We start from the raw sequence: 18,445 nt of genomic DNA, 5'->3' as shown, positions 1-18,445 counted from the left end.
AGTGTTTCCAGGGTGGCAGTTTAATGAGGAAAAGAGGAGAGGGAGCGAGAGAGAGAGAGAGAGAGAGAAGGAGAGAGAGAGAGAGAGAGAGAGAGAGAGAGAGAAGGAGAGAGAGAGAGAGAGAGAGCGGGGAAAAGCCTCTAATGAATGTGTGGCACTTAGACAGGGGGGCTTTGTTTCGGCTCCAGTGCCCTGTAACCATGGCTGGGCCCAATTAGAACAGGCAGGGCCTGATCTGCTGCACTGCAGAAATGTGGGCCTTGGCTCTCCCAGAGAAAACCCCCTCTGCCACCGACAAGGAAAGAACTGCTATTCAGAGCAGGAAGTCGGGACAGGAACAGGAAGTGATGCGCACACACACGCTCAGGAAGCAGAGCATTTCCGTGTTTCTGCTCTTCCTCGTTGATTGGCCATGCTCTCAGACTTCCGTGACTTCTTTGACTTCCGCGTTAGCGAACGGACGAGGTGCCACTCGTCATTCTGTCGGTGCAGATTGAGCAAATCAGTTGCTAAGTTATTTAGTGATGCAACACACATTTTCTTCGGATTTTAATAAACGAACCTCTTCGTTTGTGGAGCGTGCTTAGGTTTTAGCCAGTTTTGTTTTAGCCTGGTGTGTTCGGGGCTGTGGACTCTTGGATGTGAAACCTTCTCAGGAGCAGGGTGTCATAAATGCCCGGGTGGGCGGTTCAAATGATGCGGGATGCTGCTCAGATGCACATCCTGTGACTCCTGTGGCTCCTTGGGGCTAAATATTCAGTGCGGTAGGCTCTACATTTGGTGTGTGTGGGTCACCCTGTCGATCCACAACGCACCGTGTGATTGAGGTGCACACACAGTTGACCTTGAAGTACCCACGACTCTAATCTGAAACCCTTTGCCACCAGCGTCAGCGTAGACGGGACTGTTCAGTTTTCGGGTGGTTTAGTTAGGGACGTTCTCCTGTGGGGGAACGAATGGTAGAGCTGTAGAATGTGTTGGGGTTGCAGGCACTCGGATTGCACTTTGAGCCTCTGCAGATTTTCCGCTGCGCCTAGGTTGATAATGTATGCATATTCGGGCCTACTGATATACGGAACAAAAGCATCCCTGTTTAATCCTCCCTCAAACACCCAGAGTCATCCGCGCGGGTTCCAGCGTTGCTGCTTTGCAGCAGCCGGTGCGGGCGATTGCGGGAATCCTTCTGAGCCGGTTTCATGGACACTGCGACGCTGGGACGCCAGGAACAACGCCAGATCAGTTTGGCTCTGTGGCTCGTATGTGATATGTGGTGTGTGTGTGCGCGCGCGTGTGTGTGTGCATGTACATTAGGGTTGCACGGTATACCGAGAATACCATATTCCCTGGTAATCTTTTTTTTTTTTTCACGGTGTCTGTTTCCAGCACCGATTTACCCCACATTGGTCCCCATTCAAAAACACAATCAAATTCAGATTTATTTATTTATTTTTTTAAACTTACTTTTTACATGATTTCAGATGACACTGACATTTTTTGTGTCACGTGAGGTCATACAGCGGCAGTGCTGGGGAGTAGCAGAACTGAATGTAAAACGTAATGGAGCTACGAGCTAAACTACATTTCCCAGTAGTATGTGGCAGCTAAAACAATTACCTTTCAAGTAGCTTAGTTAATTTTTTTTTTTTTTTTTTTTTTTAAGTTGCCAGGTTGTGTAGACAAATGTACATTTCCCTCCTGGTTAAATTGTGAGATCAGCTTTTTAAATTTTATTTACACTGCAAAAAAAAAAAAGAAAAAAGGAAAGCCAACATGCCGATCCGACTTTCTCTGCTGGGCATATGGAACATTTGTCTGTGCTGTCTGGCTACTTGGCATGAAAGTGATGGTCCGGTAGCATCAATGTGTGCAGCGAGTGCGCGCAGTCTGGATTATTTTCCCTCCGCGTTAGCGAACGGACGGGGTGCCACTCGTCATTCTGTCTGTGCAGATTGAGCAAATCAGTTGCTAAGTTATTTAGTGATGCAACACAAATTTTCTTCGGATTTTAATAAACGAACCTCTTCGTTTGTGGAGCGTGCTTAGGTTTTAGCCAGTTTTTTTTTAGCCTGGTGAGTTCGGGGCTGTGGATTCTTGAAATCCTGAACAAGCAAGCATCAGAAATGTGTCTGTTCAGCTAAGGTTACAAAATGAAAAGAGAACAACGTAAGTTCATGAGAACTCTTTAGCATCTCTCCCCCTGATGAAACAAGAAGCCAAATGAACTGTTTAGCTAATTGAATTGTTTCCTTATGAATATGATTAACTTATGAGCTTATGAATTTTTTTGGTGAAACAGTGGTGTACCCTGATGAAGCCCCTGACCATATAAGGGCATTTACATCGGCTATCTTAAGTGCAGGGCATCTCAAGCCCCCTCTTCCTGAGGGAGTTGGGAGTTGTAGTCTTCCAGCTGGTCGGCCAGGCCACCCAAGTGATTTTTTCATCATTTTTAAGCCATTTTAAGCCAATTATGCTATCCATCCATTCTAAAGAGTGTTGTCGGTTCTTCAAGAAAAGCAGAATATGGGCTATGTGTTATGAGATAACATTCCTTTTATTTTATTTTTTTATCTCACTTGAAACGAGCTCCCTGGATAAGGATATACCGGTAAGCCTTTCAGTGGCAGGGGAGTGTTTCCAAAGGGTTTTTTTTACACTGTGAGGACCATCTAGTGAAGGAGAACAATAGAACTAATTGTAAAATTGCGTAACCTACGATTTGTGACAAATACCAGTAATACCGTATCCCTGGGTATTGTTCCGAACACATACCGCTGTTGTGAAAAGAAATGATGCCATGAAACCGCAGTGTGCATGCATGTACGCGTGTGTGCGCACACATATGTGTTATTATGTCAATCCACCAAAAAAAAAAAATGAATTTGATTTTTGATGAATTTCCATTAAGTATTAGCAGACTAAACATTCGCACGGAGCTGAGGAAACTGTATTTTCGGTTTCTTATGTCTTTGCATTTACACATTTCGGTAGCACTTTCGCTGGTTCCTGTTTCGCTGCGGTGGAGGTCTTGCGCGGCTCATGGGTGGTAAATGAGTGTGTCCGTGCGTCTGGAGCCGCGCGCGTGGAGCAGTGAAAGTGACCCCGTTGAGAGCCCTTAACGTGTTTGCTGCCTGGTGCTGCCGCCGGTCTGGCAGTCCTGTAGTGTTCGGCGGGAGAGAGAGGCGCTCTTGTGAGGTTTGCCAGGCCGTGCCGTGGCAGCGTCGTTACGAACGACTGCGGTGTGAGCTTCAGGGGGAAAGGTTTACATCGAGCTCAGAGTTAAAATCAGAGGATCGCTACACAATCAAATGTTCAGCGTTAAATCAGCTCTTACGGAGTACATGGGGCGACATAGCTCAGGAGGTAAGACCGATTGTCTGGCAGTCGGAGGGTTGTCGGTTCAAACCCCGCCCTGGGCGTGTCGAAGTGTCCTTGAGCAAGACACCTAACCCCCAACTACTCTGGCGAATGAGAGGCATCAATTGTAAAGCGCTTTGGATAAAAACGCTATATAAATGCAGTCCATTTACCATTTACCAGTCCATTGGTCCCAGTTGGACTGGTATGTAGGCTACTCTGTCAGAGCTGAATTAACACTGGACGTTTCGCTGCGGATGAGCACGAGGCTTGCGCCTGACATCGGAGCTCGCGCTTGAGCACCGTCTGCGTTCGTTAATAGCGTCTACCTCACGTCTCTGAAATCTGGTGTAGGACATGAGGTCATTTATTTGTGTAACTTTTGAATAAGGGTTACTGGGGGCAACCCGTAGGGAATGTTAACACACACATTCAGAGATACTGCAGTTTCCTTAGTTTGAACCTACAAGTATTGCTGAATATTCAATCTCATGTTCGTAACAGCAGTACTCAGTTGTTGGGGGAAAAAAAATTGATTTTTGGTTGATACTTGCTTATGCCGTAAGAGGCTAAGCCATGGGCAATGATCAATAGACTAAAAGAGCACCATAACATCACTGTGTTAGTAATGTTTCTGGGCTATGCCATGACGAAGAAGAAGGGTTTCTTTATTTTGCTGTTTGCCAAGTGATTAATTTGTGATTACAGTTATATTACTTTGTCTATGCCTTTGCATGTATTTGCATGGCTAATATTGAGACTGCAATTAAAGTAGGGATTTTTAAATGTCAGAATGCGGCTGCTTGCATTACCTGATTATTAACGGGCGTAAATAATTTGGAACGCCCCAGTTAATCATATTCTGCAGCAGTAGTCTTAACTGTTTGGGGTTATGACTCGGCGCTCGTGAAGGTCAGTGCATGTCGGATTAATGGGGGGAGGGGATGGCGGGGTTGCTCGGCAAGTTTGCTAATGCCGCGCGTTAAGTTTTTTTGCTCCATTTGCGGTTCTCTGCTGGGCCCGCCATTATGTATTTTAGCCGAGATTCCTACAGCTATGCCGGCAACCCTCCTCCTACGGGGTCGATCGATATGCGTTGCTGGGCAGCTGAGCCTCAGTGTCTGACAGAGTGGGAGACCTTGCCCCGAGCTGCATCACAAAGAATTCCCCCCCGAGGAGGACGGCGTCAAGAAAGCACCAAATGAAGCCAAGGCCAGCTCAAAAGAAAAAAAAGGAACACTGTGACCTTTGACCCCTGCAGCAGGCAAGCAAGGACTCAGATGAAAGGCTTTCCGTTATTATTGCGTTATCGCCTAGGCGGGAGCAGAGTCACGTGTTTGCCTTTTTTTCTTTCTTATCAGTAAATGGGTTTATTTGGTCGTTTACCTCAAAAACTGTTTGGGGGAAGTACAAATGTTTGGGTCTTTTATGTTGCCGGTTTCGATTTCCTGTGGCTGAGTGGTGCTTTTAATTTGTTGAAGGTCCTGAAGGTGGCGGTATCAAACCTTAATATTTGAACTTCATGGAGGCAGATTTCAATGAGGTGGGAGGGATCAGTCATGTGGCTGGAGATATAGTATGCAAAAGGGAAGCAAACTAAGTATTATGGTGTCACTTGGAGATAGCTCGAATGCATTGAAGTCATCAAGAAAGAAATGCACATACAGTACGAAGTGCTTTTAGAACTGCCGTTATAAAACAGACACCAGGGTCTTGTAATATATGGCCTTGTTGAGCATACCATTTTGTTTGCTATAAAAGGTAACAGATTAGATGTTCAGTTTTAGTTACCTCGGAAAAAACCAGGACTCTGCAGAATATTATTTAAGCTTTGGGTTTCGTTGCGCGAAATTAACTCAACATAAATCACACGATGTTTGCTAATTTATCTGCTGCATTGTGTCAAATAAACTAACAAAACGTCTAAAACAAACAGGCTGTATTCTACAAACTCTTAATGAGCTTTAATTCCAATTGATGTAGTGCTAGAGATACGCGAAGCGTGTAAAACAGCTATAATTCATTATTAATGTGCCTAATTCCAGTCTACATAATATACTGTTTGCAATTTGTTCGAACTTCTCGGGTAACCGTTGGCATATGAACACCTGTTTGTAAACGAGCAGGAATTACAGCGACTGAATTGTGACAGGGCGTTAGCTGTTACCATGCAGAGCCATTAAAGCATGATATTAAAACCGTAATGGCCAAATATGAAGAACAGTGGACGTGAAATTTTTTCAGCGCAGTAGAAAAATAACTTGGGTATTTTTTTTTTTTTTTTTTTTAATTTATGCTACCTGTTTATAACAATTTAAGAAATAAACTGGTAGGCAGTGTTTAACTGTGAAGAAAATACATTCAAGGACCGCAAATGCAATTGCATTACCCTTTTGTGCGGTACTAAAATAAGAAAGAAGCTTAACAGCGCAATGTTTTGTTTTACCGTTATGTAAAACACACTTTTCGCTTTTCGGTTCTACCCAGTGTGCCCCTGCTGTCCCGACACCCATCAAGTGCTTCTGAAACGGCGCGGTTCGGTTGCTAAAGCACCCAGGCAGTGCAGCTTCAGAGCTCTCTTAACTGACCCGGTTACGTACTGCCGCACTTTACCGTGAAATAATTCAAATCTTAATGTAGCAGTGCCCCCTCGGGAACCTGGACACGGTATAATGGTTTGCTAATTTACATGTAATTAAATGCACACTTAAAGTACCGGGCCAAGTAAAACTGTCAGTGGGCACGCCAGTCGTGGCTGTTGCAAAGGATCCTATGGATTTGCGAGGGGACTGACGTGATACTGCACTGACCTGATATGATTAGATTTATTCTCTGGATACTAGTAGGCTACATTTGGTAGCTTACCTTCACATCGCTAATTTCTGCAGTGATTTCGGCGATAGCATCACGACTACAAATGACAGTAATCACAGATCGCCATTATCGCGCCATTGCAAATTACTGCGAAAGTAATGTCATCATTTAAATTCTGAGGAATTATGAGGACTGTAAAGAGGCGTACAAATGGTTAACAGTAACTGCAGCGGGCTATTGAGGAGCCACGCCTCCCCGTCTCAGCACCTTGTATTATACGGACAGTTGCCTCAGCAGTAAGGATTTCGGTGGGGATTGGAGGAAAAATGACGGGGGAGAAGAAAAGAATGTGACAACTGCCGAGTCTGTGGCTGCCTTGGGGAGGCCTCGCGCACCTGTCCCTCTCCGTCTCTGCGGCCAGCGCAGTTGAATCAGACAAGCGTAGAGAAGCGCTCATATTTGCTAGCGAGAGCACAGAGGCGTGCACGGAAAAAAAAACATGACTTCCTCTTACAATCTGGATTTTCTACCCGATGTGATGGTTGAGAGCCGTTTGCTGGTTTCCGGCGACAGAATGTGAGTAATTTTGGTCTTTGATAAACTTGACTTTCTCTAACGAATGCCGTTAAATTATTTTTATGGAAGGAGCACTTTGAAAGCGAAATGCACAACGTAGCCGCGTGTTTTTGTTACTGGCGGGGACCGGGGGGTTAGCGCGCTAACAATGAGAGAGAAAGAGGGCTACATGATTTTAAATCGAGGGTAATGGTGCAGTAACAAACTTTGACAAAAAGCAGTGACCCCAGCTACACGAGACAAGAATGAGTGGAACGCCCAGACATAAACACAGCGCTATTGAAATATCGACCGAATTTGCACGCAGGGAGTAATAGTAGCCAAATAGATGGCGTTAGTTGCATTGTGCTTGTGATGTTGATTGGCCTGAGTGAATCCTTGGTCAAATTTCGGTGCGGTAAAATGTCGTTTTCGTTGCCTCGCCCCGGAGTTTACCACAAGCTTGCGGTTACGATGAATGGGACAAGAAGTTAACCGCCCTATGGTTTTCAGGGGGCCCATGAAAGGAGAGCTTTCGGCTGGGTCTTCGCTGCCGGGGGTAGAAAGGTTGCTTCGTAGTTACCGTAATATTGTTTGCAGAGACGCTGCTTTCCAGAGAACAGCTTCATGATATGACGCCCGATGCCGCCTGTGTCGATAGTTAAATTGCTTCTGGTGTTATTAAAACGTTGCATTGCAGTAAAAAAAACATTATGGCTAATATAAAGCTTAGACTATTGTTTGAGTTTTGCGTGGATGCTGACTGAAAATCTATCCCTCTCTCTGTGAACATACATGCACATAATGCAATTATCAACGTGCACATCGGCGAGCTTGAAAACAAATGTGTTTTTGCTGCTGTTTCCCTCGAGTTAAATCTTAGGAATTTGCAATTACCACATCCCTTCCCCCTGTCAATTCTTTAAATTCGATGTTACGTGGTATGTGCTAAATCAGATTACTGCGTTATTCACTTTGGTTTAAGATTCCAAGAATGCTGACAAAGAGGGGCTTTGATGCTCATATAATAACGGTTCTGTTATGTTATGACCCAGCTGACTCTGGCGCTTTTGAGAGCCTGTCCCACTTCTGTCCTATCAGCTCTCTGTGATTCTGTGTTCACGAGCGACGTGTATGTGGGGACGAATTATGTCCCTCTGTGCTGAGCGAGCGCCTCAGCTTTTTTTTTTTTTTAAGATGTTGCCAGTTTAAAACCCTGCCCGTAGTATCCTCAACTGTTTATGGACGTGCTCCTTGGGGCACCAGCCTTTATTTGTAGCATTGGAAAGATAAGATAAAGTACAGAACATCATACTGATAGGCGCTGATCACTAATGTGTATACAGCAAACGAGAATTTGCCGGGGGATCAAAGCTATTGACATTATGCTGTTTATAATAAGATTCATACAAATGACCCTGTTGTGGTGTTGTGCAGTTATTGTTTGCTCCTGAATCAGTCAACCCTGTAAGTCCCTCAGTCGTTCATACGTTAGCTTTATATTTTTTATGCCGTCTTTACTGTTGTTGACTTTTACTAGCTTCAGTATGGTCCTCGTTAATAGACCACATTATGGGGTTATTTACGATTCCCGCTGAAGCGATCAAACCGTATGTTGTGTGTGTGTGGGGTTTTTTTTGGGTCTGATGTGAAACATTCACCGAGTGCATAGACTAAATCTAGCTGCTGCGTGTGTGGGTCGGGCCTATGAATGTTTCGAGGTGTCACTTGAGCGTATGGAGCGTTTTATTAATTCGGGGGGTGGCAGTAGAATTGAATGGCGAGGGAACTGGACGTGTAACTGAGGCTGCAGTTTCGAGTTCAAGGTGCGCCATTGCCGATGTGCCCTTGAGCCAAGGTAGGCTACTTAACCCGAATTACATCAGCAAATATTCAGCTGCATAAATGGATTGCATGTGAAATGCACGCGGTGTAAGTCGCTCTCGGACAAGCGCATCGGCTAAATGCCTAGGATGTAAATGTAGAGTGTATCGTGCACCGATTATTCTGGCCGGGCTGTCCTAACTCATTCATCAACGTCATCCCTCTCCCCCACAAAACCTCAGCGTGAAAATTATCGCAGCTACAACTGCCACTCTGCCACTCTGGGCCCAAGCGCGGCCTATTTTTAAAAAGGTCCCCCCTACACTTGACATTTGGCTTTGTGTAACATTCGCTGACTGTGTTCTTGGGTGTATACATGCGATCGCTATCTGAACCCCTCCCCCTATGCTGGTTGGACACATTTTCCTGTATTTATGATAGTATCATTAGCTGCTATACGGCTGGCAAACCGATTGAGGGAAGGAATGCTAATCTGTCGCTGCTGTGTTCCTGCACTGTAGGTCTTCGGGAGGCAGGATGCGTTCACTCAGCTCTCAGCGAGAGATGAATGGTATTCCTGCCACAAATGCAGTATATCGGCGGAGAGTTGTTGGAAATTGTTATAGGTCTATGTTATTGGGCTTTTATCGGTTGTAATGGCTATGCGTTATATTTTATACTGCATTTACATGTCTTGCAAGTTGTTAAGTGGCACCATTCTGGTGCACTGTAGATTTATAATTGATTTTCTATCTTCAAAGGGTTTTTTTTTTACACTTAGAAAATAGGTTACACTCTTATTGAGTATTCGATTTACCCTTCAAAGGCGCGCGCTCGCAGTGAGGCTACTCTCATGTGTTAGCTTACGTTTCTCGCTCCCTCTCTCCATTTGCTGCAGTCGTGGAAACCGGGGGTTTCCACGACTGCACCACTCGCTTCTATTTAACGGGCTCTTTGGGAAATGTGCGCATCTTAATCTGCCCGTGTTCAGGATCAGAGCCGTGGAAAGAACTACTGTACAGCTCCGCCAGTCAGTAGGGTCCCTCGCGCTTTCTCGCAACGAGGCAAGAATGCGCGTTTCTCGCCATGGCCGGAGAAGCACGCGGCCCCGGCTCGCTGCTTAAGAACCACGCCCGGGAAACGGCTGGTGCGGTCGGCTGGGGGCGTGGCTCTTCCGCTTCTTGTGATGTGCGCCCAGCACCAGGTGTTGCGTGACGCACATTACACCGATGGGGTGGGGCCAACAGCTTGATGACCATGTGGCACCCCCCCCCCAAAAAAAAAAAACACACGAGAGGGGGTTTTTGGGTAATAAGTGTAGTCCTTTAGAGGCAGGGTGGTATTACTGAGGGATAAGAGCCATTAGAGCCATCGGCTAGCATACAGCATATGGGAAGTGTGTAGGAGCACAGAGCTTATCAGCCGGTAATTTGTGCGCTTCCACTGTCGTTTTTTTTAACGCGTTGGAACATTTTATAACACCGGGGGCAATTAGCACAGGCTAGGCACACACAGAACTCCTCTGATTGCCCGAGCATGGCCGTGAATCTCTCCTGTAATGATAGCCATGCGTGGCCTTTCTCTCTGTCCATTAATCTGATATTTGCATTCTGTGATTTAATTGGACGGGTAATTCAAACCGGGTGAAAATCCTGAAACGGAGCGATCGTCTAACGAGAGCTCGTTATCTCGCTCGCGCCGACGCTGACTTCTGCGAGCAGGGCCGAAATAACTTGAGCGAGAACACGAAATGGCGACAGCGACCTGGCCGTTTTTTGTGGTGGGGGGGGGGGGGGTGACGGTTTCCGTGGGAGATTTTGTGGGGAATAGGAGTGGAACCCGGTCCGTGGTTCAGGACCAGTGCAGATCTGTGGACAGGCCGCAGCTAAAGAACTGCATTGTGCAGCCGCTGGAATGAATGGAGGACCTGGGCCCTGCTTCTCATGACTTCAGTGTCCTCTGTTCAGCAGGGAGAACAAAGCCTGTTTTTCCATTGAGTTTCACTGGAAGCCTTGAGACTGTACACTAAAGGTACACGTACACACACGCACACACACACACACACACACACGCATGCTCACTCACACACACAGACACACACACATGCTCACTCACACACAATTGCGCACACACGCACAAATGTGCACATGCACAAACGTGCATATACACACGCGCATGCACACACATGCTCACACACAAATGCTCATACGCACGCACACACACAAACAATTGCACATGCACAAACATGCATATACACACGCGCGTGCACACACACAAATTCAAATGCACGCACACACACAGACATAGACACACACGTACACACACACACACACAGTCATGCACACGCACGCACGCACACACACGCACACACACACACACACACACACACACACACACACACACACACACACACACAGCAGGTCCTGTCTGTGCAGTTTCACAACAGTCTCAGCAGTACTGCTTTTTCTGCCCATTTCCTCATCAGTGAGTTCCTGGAGCGAATTCCCCAGTTATGCATTTCTCACCTAATCACATTTCAGCCGTCATCTTTATATTTCAGGCGTGCTCAGGTTGAAGCTGACTTCCCTTTCTGTTTCAGTGCCTCTTTCTCCGGCAACATTAATTGGTTTAAATTGACCAGTCCTTTTGAAGTGCTCATTGTTCCGCGTGCCAGAGGCAATGAAATGTGGGACTACGCTAACCGTTTTAGGACTTTACCTTTCCCCAAACAAAACTGAGCCATCGTAGCAGTAAGTGGACGATTTACTGCAAATCCCCCCCACCCCCACCCCCACCCCCCCCTCCCCCGACAAGGGCTCTGTAGCTCCGGGCTCGCGGTGCCCGAGTGCTCTTCGCAGTCGTTAATCTTTGAAGTTCACGTCCGCGTCTCTTCCCCAGCGCGGGAGAGAATTGTTTGCACTCTTTCTGTGTGCGGTATGTGTGGGTCTCCATGGACACGCACACGACAGCCCCCCCCCCCCCATTCACATGTATAATAGACTCTTCACTGTCTTCACCCGTTTCCACACACATGCTCCGTGTCAAGTGCTATAAGGTGAGCACGCTAACAGGAGTGGAGACACTGAACGTATTCTTTATGTTCTGAACTGTAATCTACCTGCGTATGAACAAAGACCAATGCTCCTGTTATTTAACCCTGCAAATGCACATTAACCCCCAGGAATGCTTTGAATGTCTAATGTTTGAAATCGGTTATCCCTCTAGGGATTTCACTGGACGTGAATATGAATGTAGATTCAGCCTACTGGTGTAGGGGGGGGGGGAACACCATATAAACTAAAGTGTTGGTTTTTTTTGATTTATAAATAGCGGAAATGTTCCGTGAAAGAAAGAGAACATTGTTGGAGCGAACCTGACGGGGGAGGACGCGGTGTTGCGGTGGAGCGCACTTTAATGACCTGTGCGAGGGCGGGAGAGCCTCGGTGAGATTAGCCTCCATTAGCCTCGCGCACCAGTCATCTCCTGTCAGCAGTGGGCTGAGTGCTTCTTTCTCGCTTTTTTTTTTTTTTTTCTCATTTCGAGGAGCCGAAACTCCAGGCTCGAGGAAGCTGGAGGACGCAGAAATCCTGTGCGTTCCAACAGGCCGTCGAAACGGTGAAGTTGCGGTACGGTTGTGTTTGTGGCGGGAACGCCATTTGGTGTTTTTCGGTGGCCGATAAACTACAGTGCTTCTGTTCTGTGGTGTTTGAAAACTGCCATTCACGGCATATTCTGGCAAGCCTGTCTCTTGTTCCCCCTTCAGAACAGCATCACCGTATGATGCATGTTCTAGTTCCGTATCATTCGCTGGGCTTTAACCATAGATACTCCTCTAAGGCTCGCAGATAAGCTCTCATTCTGCCGTTTCAAGGCCAGTTTTCCTCATCAGGATTAATGTTGCCTTCACAAACCGAAGAAGCCAGAGCCGCTATCTCGTCTGCGCTAGTCTCAACCCAAAACACTCGCCCGTCTCCCTGCGCCCTTCTGCCGTAATAGAAAGAAAGATGGCCGCACCATTAGCACCACATTACAGATCTTCACTGGCTTTAATTACCCTTCCCCCCCCCCCCCCCCCCTTTTCACTCTTGCTTTCTCCAACGTGGGGGAATCCCGATTGCTTTGGTTGCTTGATGTGGACTAATATGGCCGCTTATATCCAGGCATTTTTTCAATTTCTTTTTATTGCTATTATTTTCCACTTCCTCCCCCCACCCCCCCCCCCCCAATGCATCGCCCTAGATGGGTTAATTAAATCGATTTCCGCCTGTCGCCCCAGATGTGGCGCGAGCAGGCCTCTGTGCACTGCCTGGCTAAACGGAAGCGGGGATTGGGAAGGTTTTCCTCTGGCCCCGCTCGGCGGCGTGCGCCCTGGCGGCGGCGCCGTCCCCGCTTCGCTCGCCCGCTGGCCCGACTGCCCACGGCCCCCCTGGCGGGGTGGTCCTTTATCGTCATCGCCACCGCTATTGGCCGAGCCAGCCCCCCTTCCACCCCCCCACCCCCTCCACGAGCAGGAGAGAGCTCCATCTCTGTCACTCTCGCTAACGCTCCACTTTCTCATGAAACCCCGCCCCCCCTCCCCCCCGTTCCTTTGGACGCGGATAGACTCTGCACGGGAACACGCTGTCACCGCTAACCTTGACTTAGCGGAGCAAACTCATTTTGAGCCGGAAGGGGGGGGGGGGGAGGGTGAGAAAATGGCGTGTCAAAGAGCTGCAGCCTCTTCATTGAACCGCCGCTGAATGGTTTAGTCTGTGCTGCATGTGGCGGAAGCGCAGGCCGCTGCTGTCGCACACGGCTGCTGGGGAGAAGTGAATGAAAACCAGCGGCCTTGGACGTGCTGAAATTGATTCACGTGAGTCTGGGTAATATCCAAACCCAATTACATAACGCCTGGGAGGACCGCTTAAAATGTAAAATGAAACCCGTTAATGTTGCGGTGCCCTGCCTCGTACCCGCCGCTGTATTTTACGGCGCAGGGCAGCCGAGGATCCGACGGCCTTCTTCCGCGCGAAAATTATTTAAGTGGTGCGTTTGGAGAAGCCGGGGGGAAGAAGGCACGATTTGACTCCCGAGTTTTCCGAGAAGAAACTTTCGAGGAGGAGGATTTGCGGTTTTATTGAAACGGTTGATCTACTGGCAGGCTTTAGAGGCACTTGAATTAGGGACTCTTGAATGCAGTTAAGAGGAGGACTTCGCTCGTCGAGAGAAAGAGGCCTTGCGAGTTTATACCCCCCCCGGGGGGCGTTAGGGTGTGGGGGGGGGGGAGGTGGGGGGGTTTTGTGTGGGTCTGAAGTCATAACGCAGATCAAATCTCCGCTCGTATGGAGGAGCGTATTATCGAATGCTTCCCCTGGTGAAGAGCTCTACAGGCCTGGGGGGGGGGGGGGAGCCGGGGAGCCGGGGAGCTCATCCATCCGGATCTGCTGAATCCCGCGCCAGCCGGGGCGCTGACTGAGAGATGGATGCCGAGTGATTTTTGGCGGCTTATTGCCGGGGAGCGGGGCGGGGGGCCAGCGCCGCCGCGTCCGGGCTGCCAAATGTGCCCGCCGCTCTATAAAACTTTATCTCTGTCCTGACGCTCCTTTTCCCCCGAGCCGCTCGCTCCTTTCTGTCCATTTTTTTGTTTTGTTTTGTTTTTTCATTTTTTGGGGGGGATTACGGAAGAGTTTTTCTGCATCCCCCCCCCCCCCGCCCCCGCCCCCCCAGGCTTATCGCGAACCCGTCATCCGCTTCTCCCTCGGAGACCGGAATTTGTTCCCGCGATCGATTCGGCGGCGGATTCGAGAAGTCGGGGTGTTTTTTTGTTTTTTTTAACGCCAGGACCTTTCTGGCTCGGCTCGGCGGGCGGGCCGGTGAAGGGCGGGTAAGAAATGGCCCGCGGCGGAGAGGGGCAATTTGAATCTCTGCGAGCGGCTAAAAGCAGGGGGACGTCAGACGGTACGTCGGGAGCCGGCAGATGGATTCTCGCGGTGACGCCGACGGCGAGGAACGAGCAGCGCCGCTGGAGTCTTCGCTCGGGAGGCCCGAGGTGCGCGTCGTCCCACGGCGAACGCGCGCTTCCGCCGCCGCTCAGCGGCGCGGAGAGCAGACTCGCAGTCAGCGTGTCGTATGATGGAGAGGGACGTGACCGGGGGGGGGGGGGGGGGGGGGGGGGGGGGGGGGGGAATGGGGGGGGGGGGGAGGAGGAGGAGGAGGAGGAGGAGGAGGAGGAGGAGGAGGAGGAGGAGGAGGAGTCGACAGCAGGAGCAATAGCGAAATCCCCCCGCGAGCCGCGAAGCTCCTGTGAGACATTTTGAAGGAGGACTCCGGCACCCGTAAAAAAACAAAAGTCGGGCAGCTGCAACCTGCGCCGCCTTCCACAGGAAGCGAGACGGAGAAGCGCGAGTTGTCGGGATTTCGTTCGTTTGCTCGCTCTCCATCGCGGCCCCGAAAATACGTCCCGCGTTGTCAAGCTGTGAGTCGGGCGTTCAGATGGCTCGGCGAAGTGCTGGGATTCATTAAAAGCCGATTGACGCTCGGTCCTTCGGGAAGCCAGCTCTTCCTGTAACGCGTCGTATGTTTCTGTGTGCGCGCAGTTCCCCCCTGCATGTTTAAAACATGTTTCCAGGGGCTTCAGTCCTCCAGATGAAATGCTAACATCTGGTGCCTGTTAAGGATTCTGTTGCCCTCAGTGAGATTATGTAATCCGTCCAACAGGCTTGATAGCCAATTTCTTCCTACGTGCGCGGTGGGGGGAAGTCTTTCCTTGGCATGCCAGCAGATCGTATCGCCTTCAGCAATTACGATGGCTTCTTTTGAAATATGCTTTATTAAATTTTATGCGTGTCCTTATTTAGCACTTGCTGTCGGAACCTCCGGTGTTGATTTGGGAGAATGCTGACAAGCATGTGCTCTCCTTCGAAGCGTACGATGTAAGCCACTGCCACTTCTTAACGCACCACAGTTTCCAAGTCAGGCTCACACAGACACGAGTTGGAGGAAGACCCTTCGCGTGCAGCTTGACAGTTGGGCTTACGGGCACCCAGTGGTCCAGTGGGCAAGATTATTTTGTCTGTTTTTGTTTGCCTGGTCTGTTACCAAACAGTCCTGAAACATCAAACGAGGGTGGATCTAATTTGGGAAGATAATCAGTGATTATCAAGTGCGAGCTTTCCGGAGAGAATGGCATGGTTTCATACATCACTTCACATTGTGTACCCTTTGCTTCCCACTCCACCCAACACAACAATGAGAGTTCTTTATCTGTGTATAATATTGCTTGTTGGGGGGGGGGGGTTGTGGTGAGGACATTCAGGTAATAGGATTGTACCTTTTTTTTTTTCTAATGTGGGAAAGCATAGAAGCTCATTGTAGGAGAGTTGGGCCTGCATTGTGACCAGTCACGTCAAAATGTAGCAATAGTACAATAGACATTTCACAGAACCTAGGTTCTATTAATGATGTCTTCAGTAAAAAAAAAAAATCTTTATAAAGTCCATCTGTACAAATGCCCCTCAGAGTACATAGCCTAATGCATAATGTTGACTGCACTAGGAAGTTACCGTGGCTAAATAGATGTGTAACGTAATGATCTCTCTCTCTCTCTGTATTTTCTTTTTTTTGCTTTGAAAAGTGTTAACACTGACTGTGGCCGCACCGGCCGCGCACCTCTACGGTGCTGAACAGCTCGATCACTCGAGGGCCTGCTTTATGAGGCGCATTGGAGGCGAGCCGTCATCAGGCGTGAGGGAGCTTGAGCCGCGAAGACTGCTCATTCGCCGCTCTTGCGGGGACGGAGCAACCACAATAAAATTATCTCAAGCGGGTTTGGCTGATGGCCGTCGGGGGGCCCGTTGATGCCCGTCTGAGCTCACGGGCTCTTCTGCATTTTTTGTCGAAAACGGGGCCGGTAACAGACGATTGGACGGCTCGGATTGGCCCGGGAGCAGAGCTGCTCATTGGCTTAGCCCGTTTGTTTGTGGATATTACCCACAGGAACATTACGTTGAGTGAGTCCCCAGATAGCAGTTTGAGGCAAGCCAATGTCGGTGGTCATGACCCAGAACGTACATGTTATTACCATGCCCCCCCCCCCCCCAGCCCCCTCCGCTCCCCTGGGAGATCCCCCCCCCCCCCCGCTGCTGAATACTGCAACAAAAGCATCCCTGATCGTTTCCACTCTACACATTAGAGCCCAGAGATAATTCTGAACAGCTGACTTCAACAAATGAATTTTCTGGAGGGGCTCGTAAACGATGATCGATGCCGTCTTGCAGAAACCTTGCGTGAGTTTATTTTTGTATTTTTTTTTTCTCTGTTGTGTTATTATGGAACACACACAAAACAGAGCTGAAGTGAACAATTAGACCTGGCATTTTCTTCTGGTATATTCCGCTAAGTGTCCCACTCGATGTGTCCCAGAGGTGTACAGGAAACAGGGCGCACTCTCTTTGTGACCGCAGGGTAGGGCTGGACGGTGTGGACTATTTTGAGTATACTGGTTTGAATTCACGCAACGGTACGCAGTTTCGCAATACAATCGTCAGTGATATTTAATTGATTTTCATAGCAAGACGCTAGTTCCGCTGCCCTTGTTACTGTACGCTATGCTATGCTACGCGCTGCCGTTAACTGGCTAAAAAGAATGGTCGCCGGGGAGATGGACCCTATCGCGGTGAAGGAAAGGAAAGGCCCCAACCGCGTGCTCGCTCGCGGCCCGGACGGTAAAGCCGGACGAGCGTGGCGAATGGGGGGAGGGGACGGACGGACGAGGACGAGGATGAGCGAGTGAGGGAGAGGAGCGCCGAGCTGCCCGGCCCTTCTCGTGACCGTCGCGTATCTGCCGGAGCTTGGAACAGAGTGTTCTGGAATGCGGGGGCAGGGGGGTATTCGTATGAAAAGGTTGCCACGGACACCCCGGCGACAGCTGTCACGGTGTCAGAGCGGCGGAGGCAGTGGACCGTGGGACGGCGGGAGAAATACTCGGATCACAGCGGTCCCGCCGCTGACGGGCGGTTCTGTCGGACTCTATTTAACGTGAAACGCACACTCATCGTTTTGTTTTGTTGCGTCTGAATAACGGCAACGTTTATGCTGCGTGTTTCAAAAACGCAGATCACTATTCCGGAACTTTCTGTCGTTTAGCTCTGTTAATTTTTAATGTTGGGGGGGGGAAAAAATATATAAATTCTTTAAAAATTATTCTCGCACTCTCGTCACATGCATGCTCTGCATGACCCAGTAGCGTTCTGAGCATGCTCAGTGATGCAGAGGGCAGCGGTGTTGCGCTGGGGGGGCAGTGCGTTTGGGTATGGGGGCGGTGGGGGGGGTGTAGGCCTCAGCTGATTAGCTGTAATGTTAAATCGATTAGCTCCATTGTTACCCGGCTCCACCGGAGTGGCTTGTAATGGGGGCCGTGTTAGCCCTCCGGCTAGCAGAGGGGGGAGCTCTGGGTGTGGGGGGGGTGAAAGGGAAAGCAGTCTCTCCATTCACAGACAGAGCTGTGCTCGCAAGTTGTTTTTCTAATACTTGTTCAGGAGCGCCCGCATCGAACCGACCTTTGTTAACAGAACGGAGCGGCCATTTTCAGCTCGGTCGCGGCCGCGCGGTCGTACAGCCAGCCGGTGCACTCCTGCCGTCTGTGTGAACATGGCCCCCTCTTCCGCTCACGCGGCATTTCATTAGCACCGCGAGAGAGAGAGAGAGAGAGAGAGAGAGAGAGGGGGAGAGATCCAGAGGTTCAGTCTGAGTGCTGCTCCTTCCAGAACCTTCTTTCTCCCAGCAGCTTGACTTTTCTTCTTTTCTTTTCTTTTTTTTTCTTTTTGTTGATTTTAACCGACGTCATTTTGCCTCTTGGAGGCTAATGGATTGTGAAAAGGGCAGGTGTTGGGGGCGGGGGGGCGGGGGGGCGGGGGGC

At 49.2% G+C, this 18,445-nt stretch overlaps 1 protein-coding gene across 19 annotated transcripts in view; it reads left to right on the top strand.

Moving 5' to 3' along the window:
- The window catches only part of celf2 (cugbp, Elav-like family member 2), a 178,190-nt gene that overhangs the window by 64,652 nt on the left and 95,093 nt on the right, over positions 1-18,445 (top strand). Inside the window, exon 1 of one of the 19 annotated variants that reach the window (XM_035427314.1) lies at positions 6,434-6,747. The exons of 16 other annotated variants lie outside the window; for them this stretch is intronic. In XM_035427314.1, the coding sequence (XP_035283205.1) occupies positions 6,671-6,747 (77 nt within the window). In that variant the 5' untranslated portion in view covers positions 6,434-6,670. Of the gene's footprint in view, positions 1-6,433; positions 6,748-18,445 lie in introns of those variants that run through there. 2 more of the 19 variants (XM_035427324.1, XM_035427328.1) reach the window with 2 other exon arrangements.

This window comes from Anguilla anguilla, chromosome 7 (genome assembly GCF_013347855.1).
Source record: "Anguilla anguilla isolate fAngAng1 chromosome 7, fAngAng1.pri, whole genome shotgun sequence".
In the NCBI taxonomy this organism is placed as follows: domain Eukaryota; kingdom Metazoa; phylum Chordata; class Actinopteri; order Anguilliformes; family Anguillidae; genus Anguilla; species Anguilla anguilla.
This window is presented reverse-complemented; position numbering and strand designations above follow the sequence as displayed.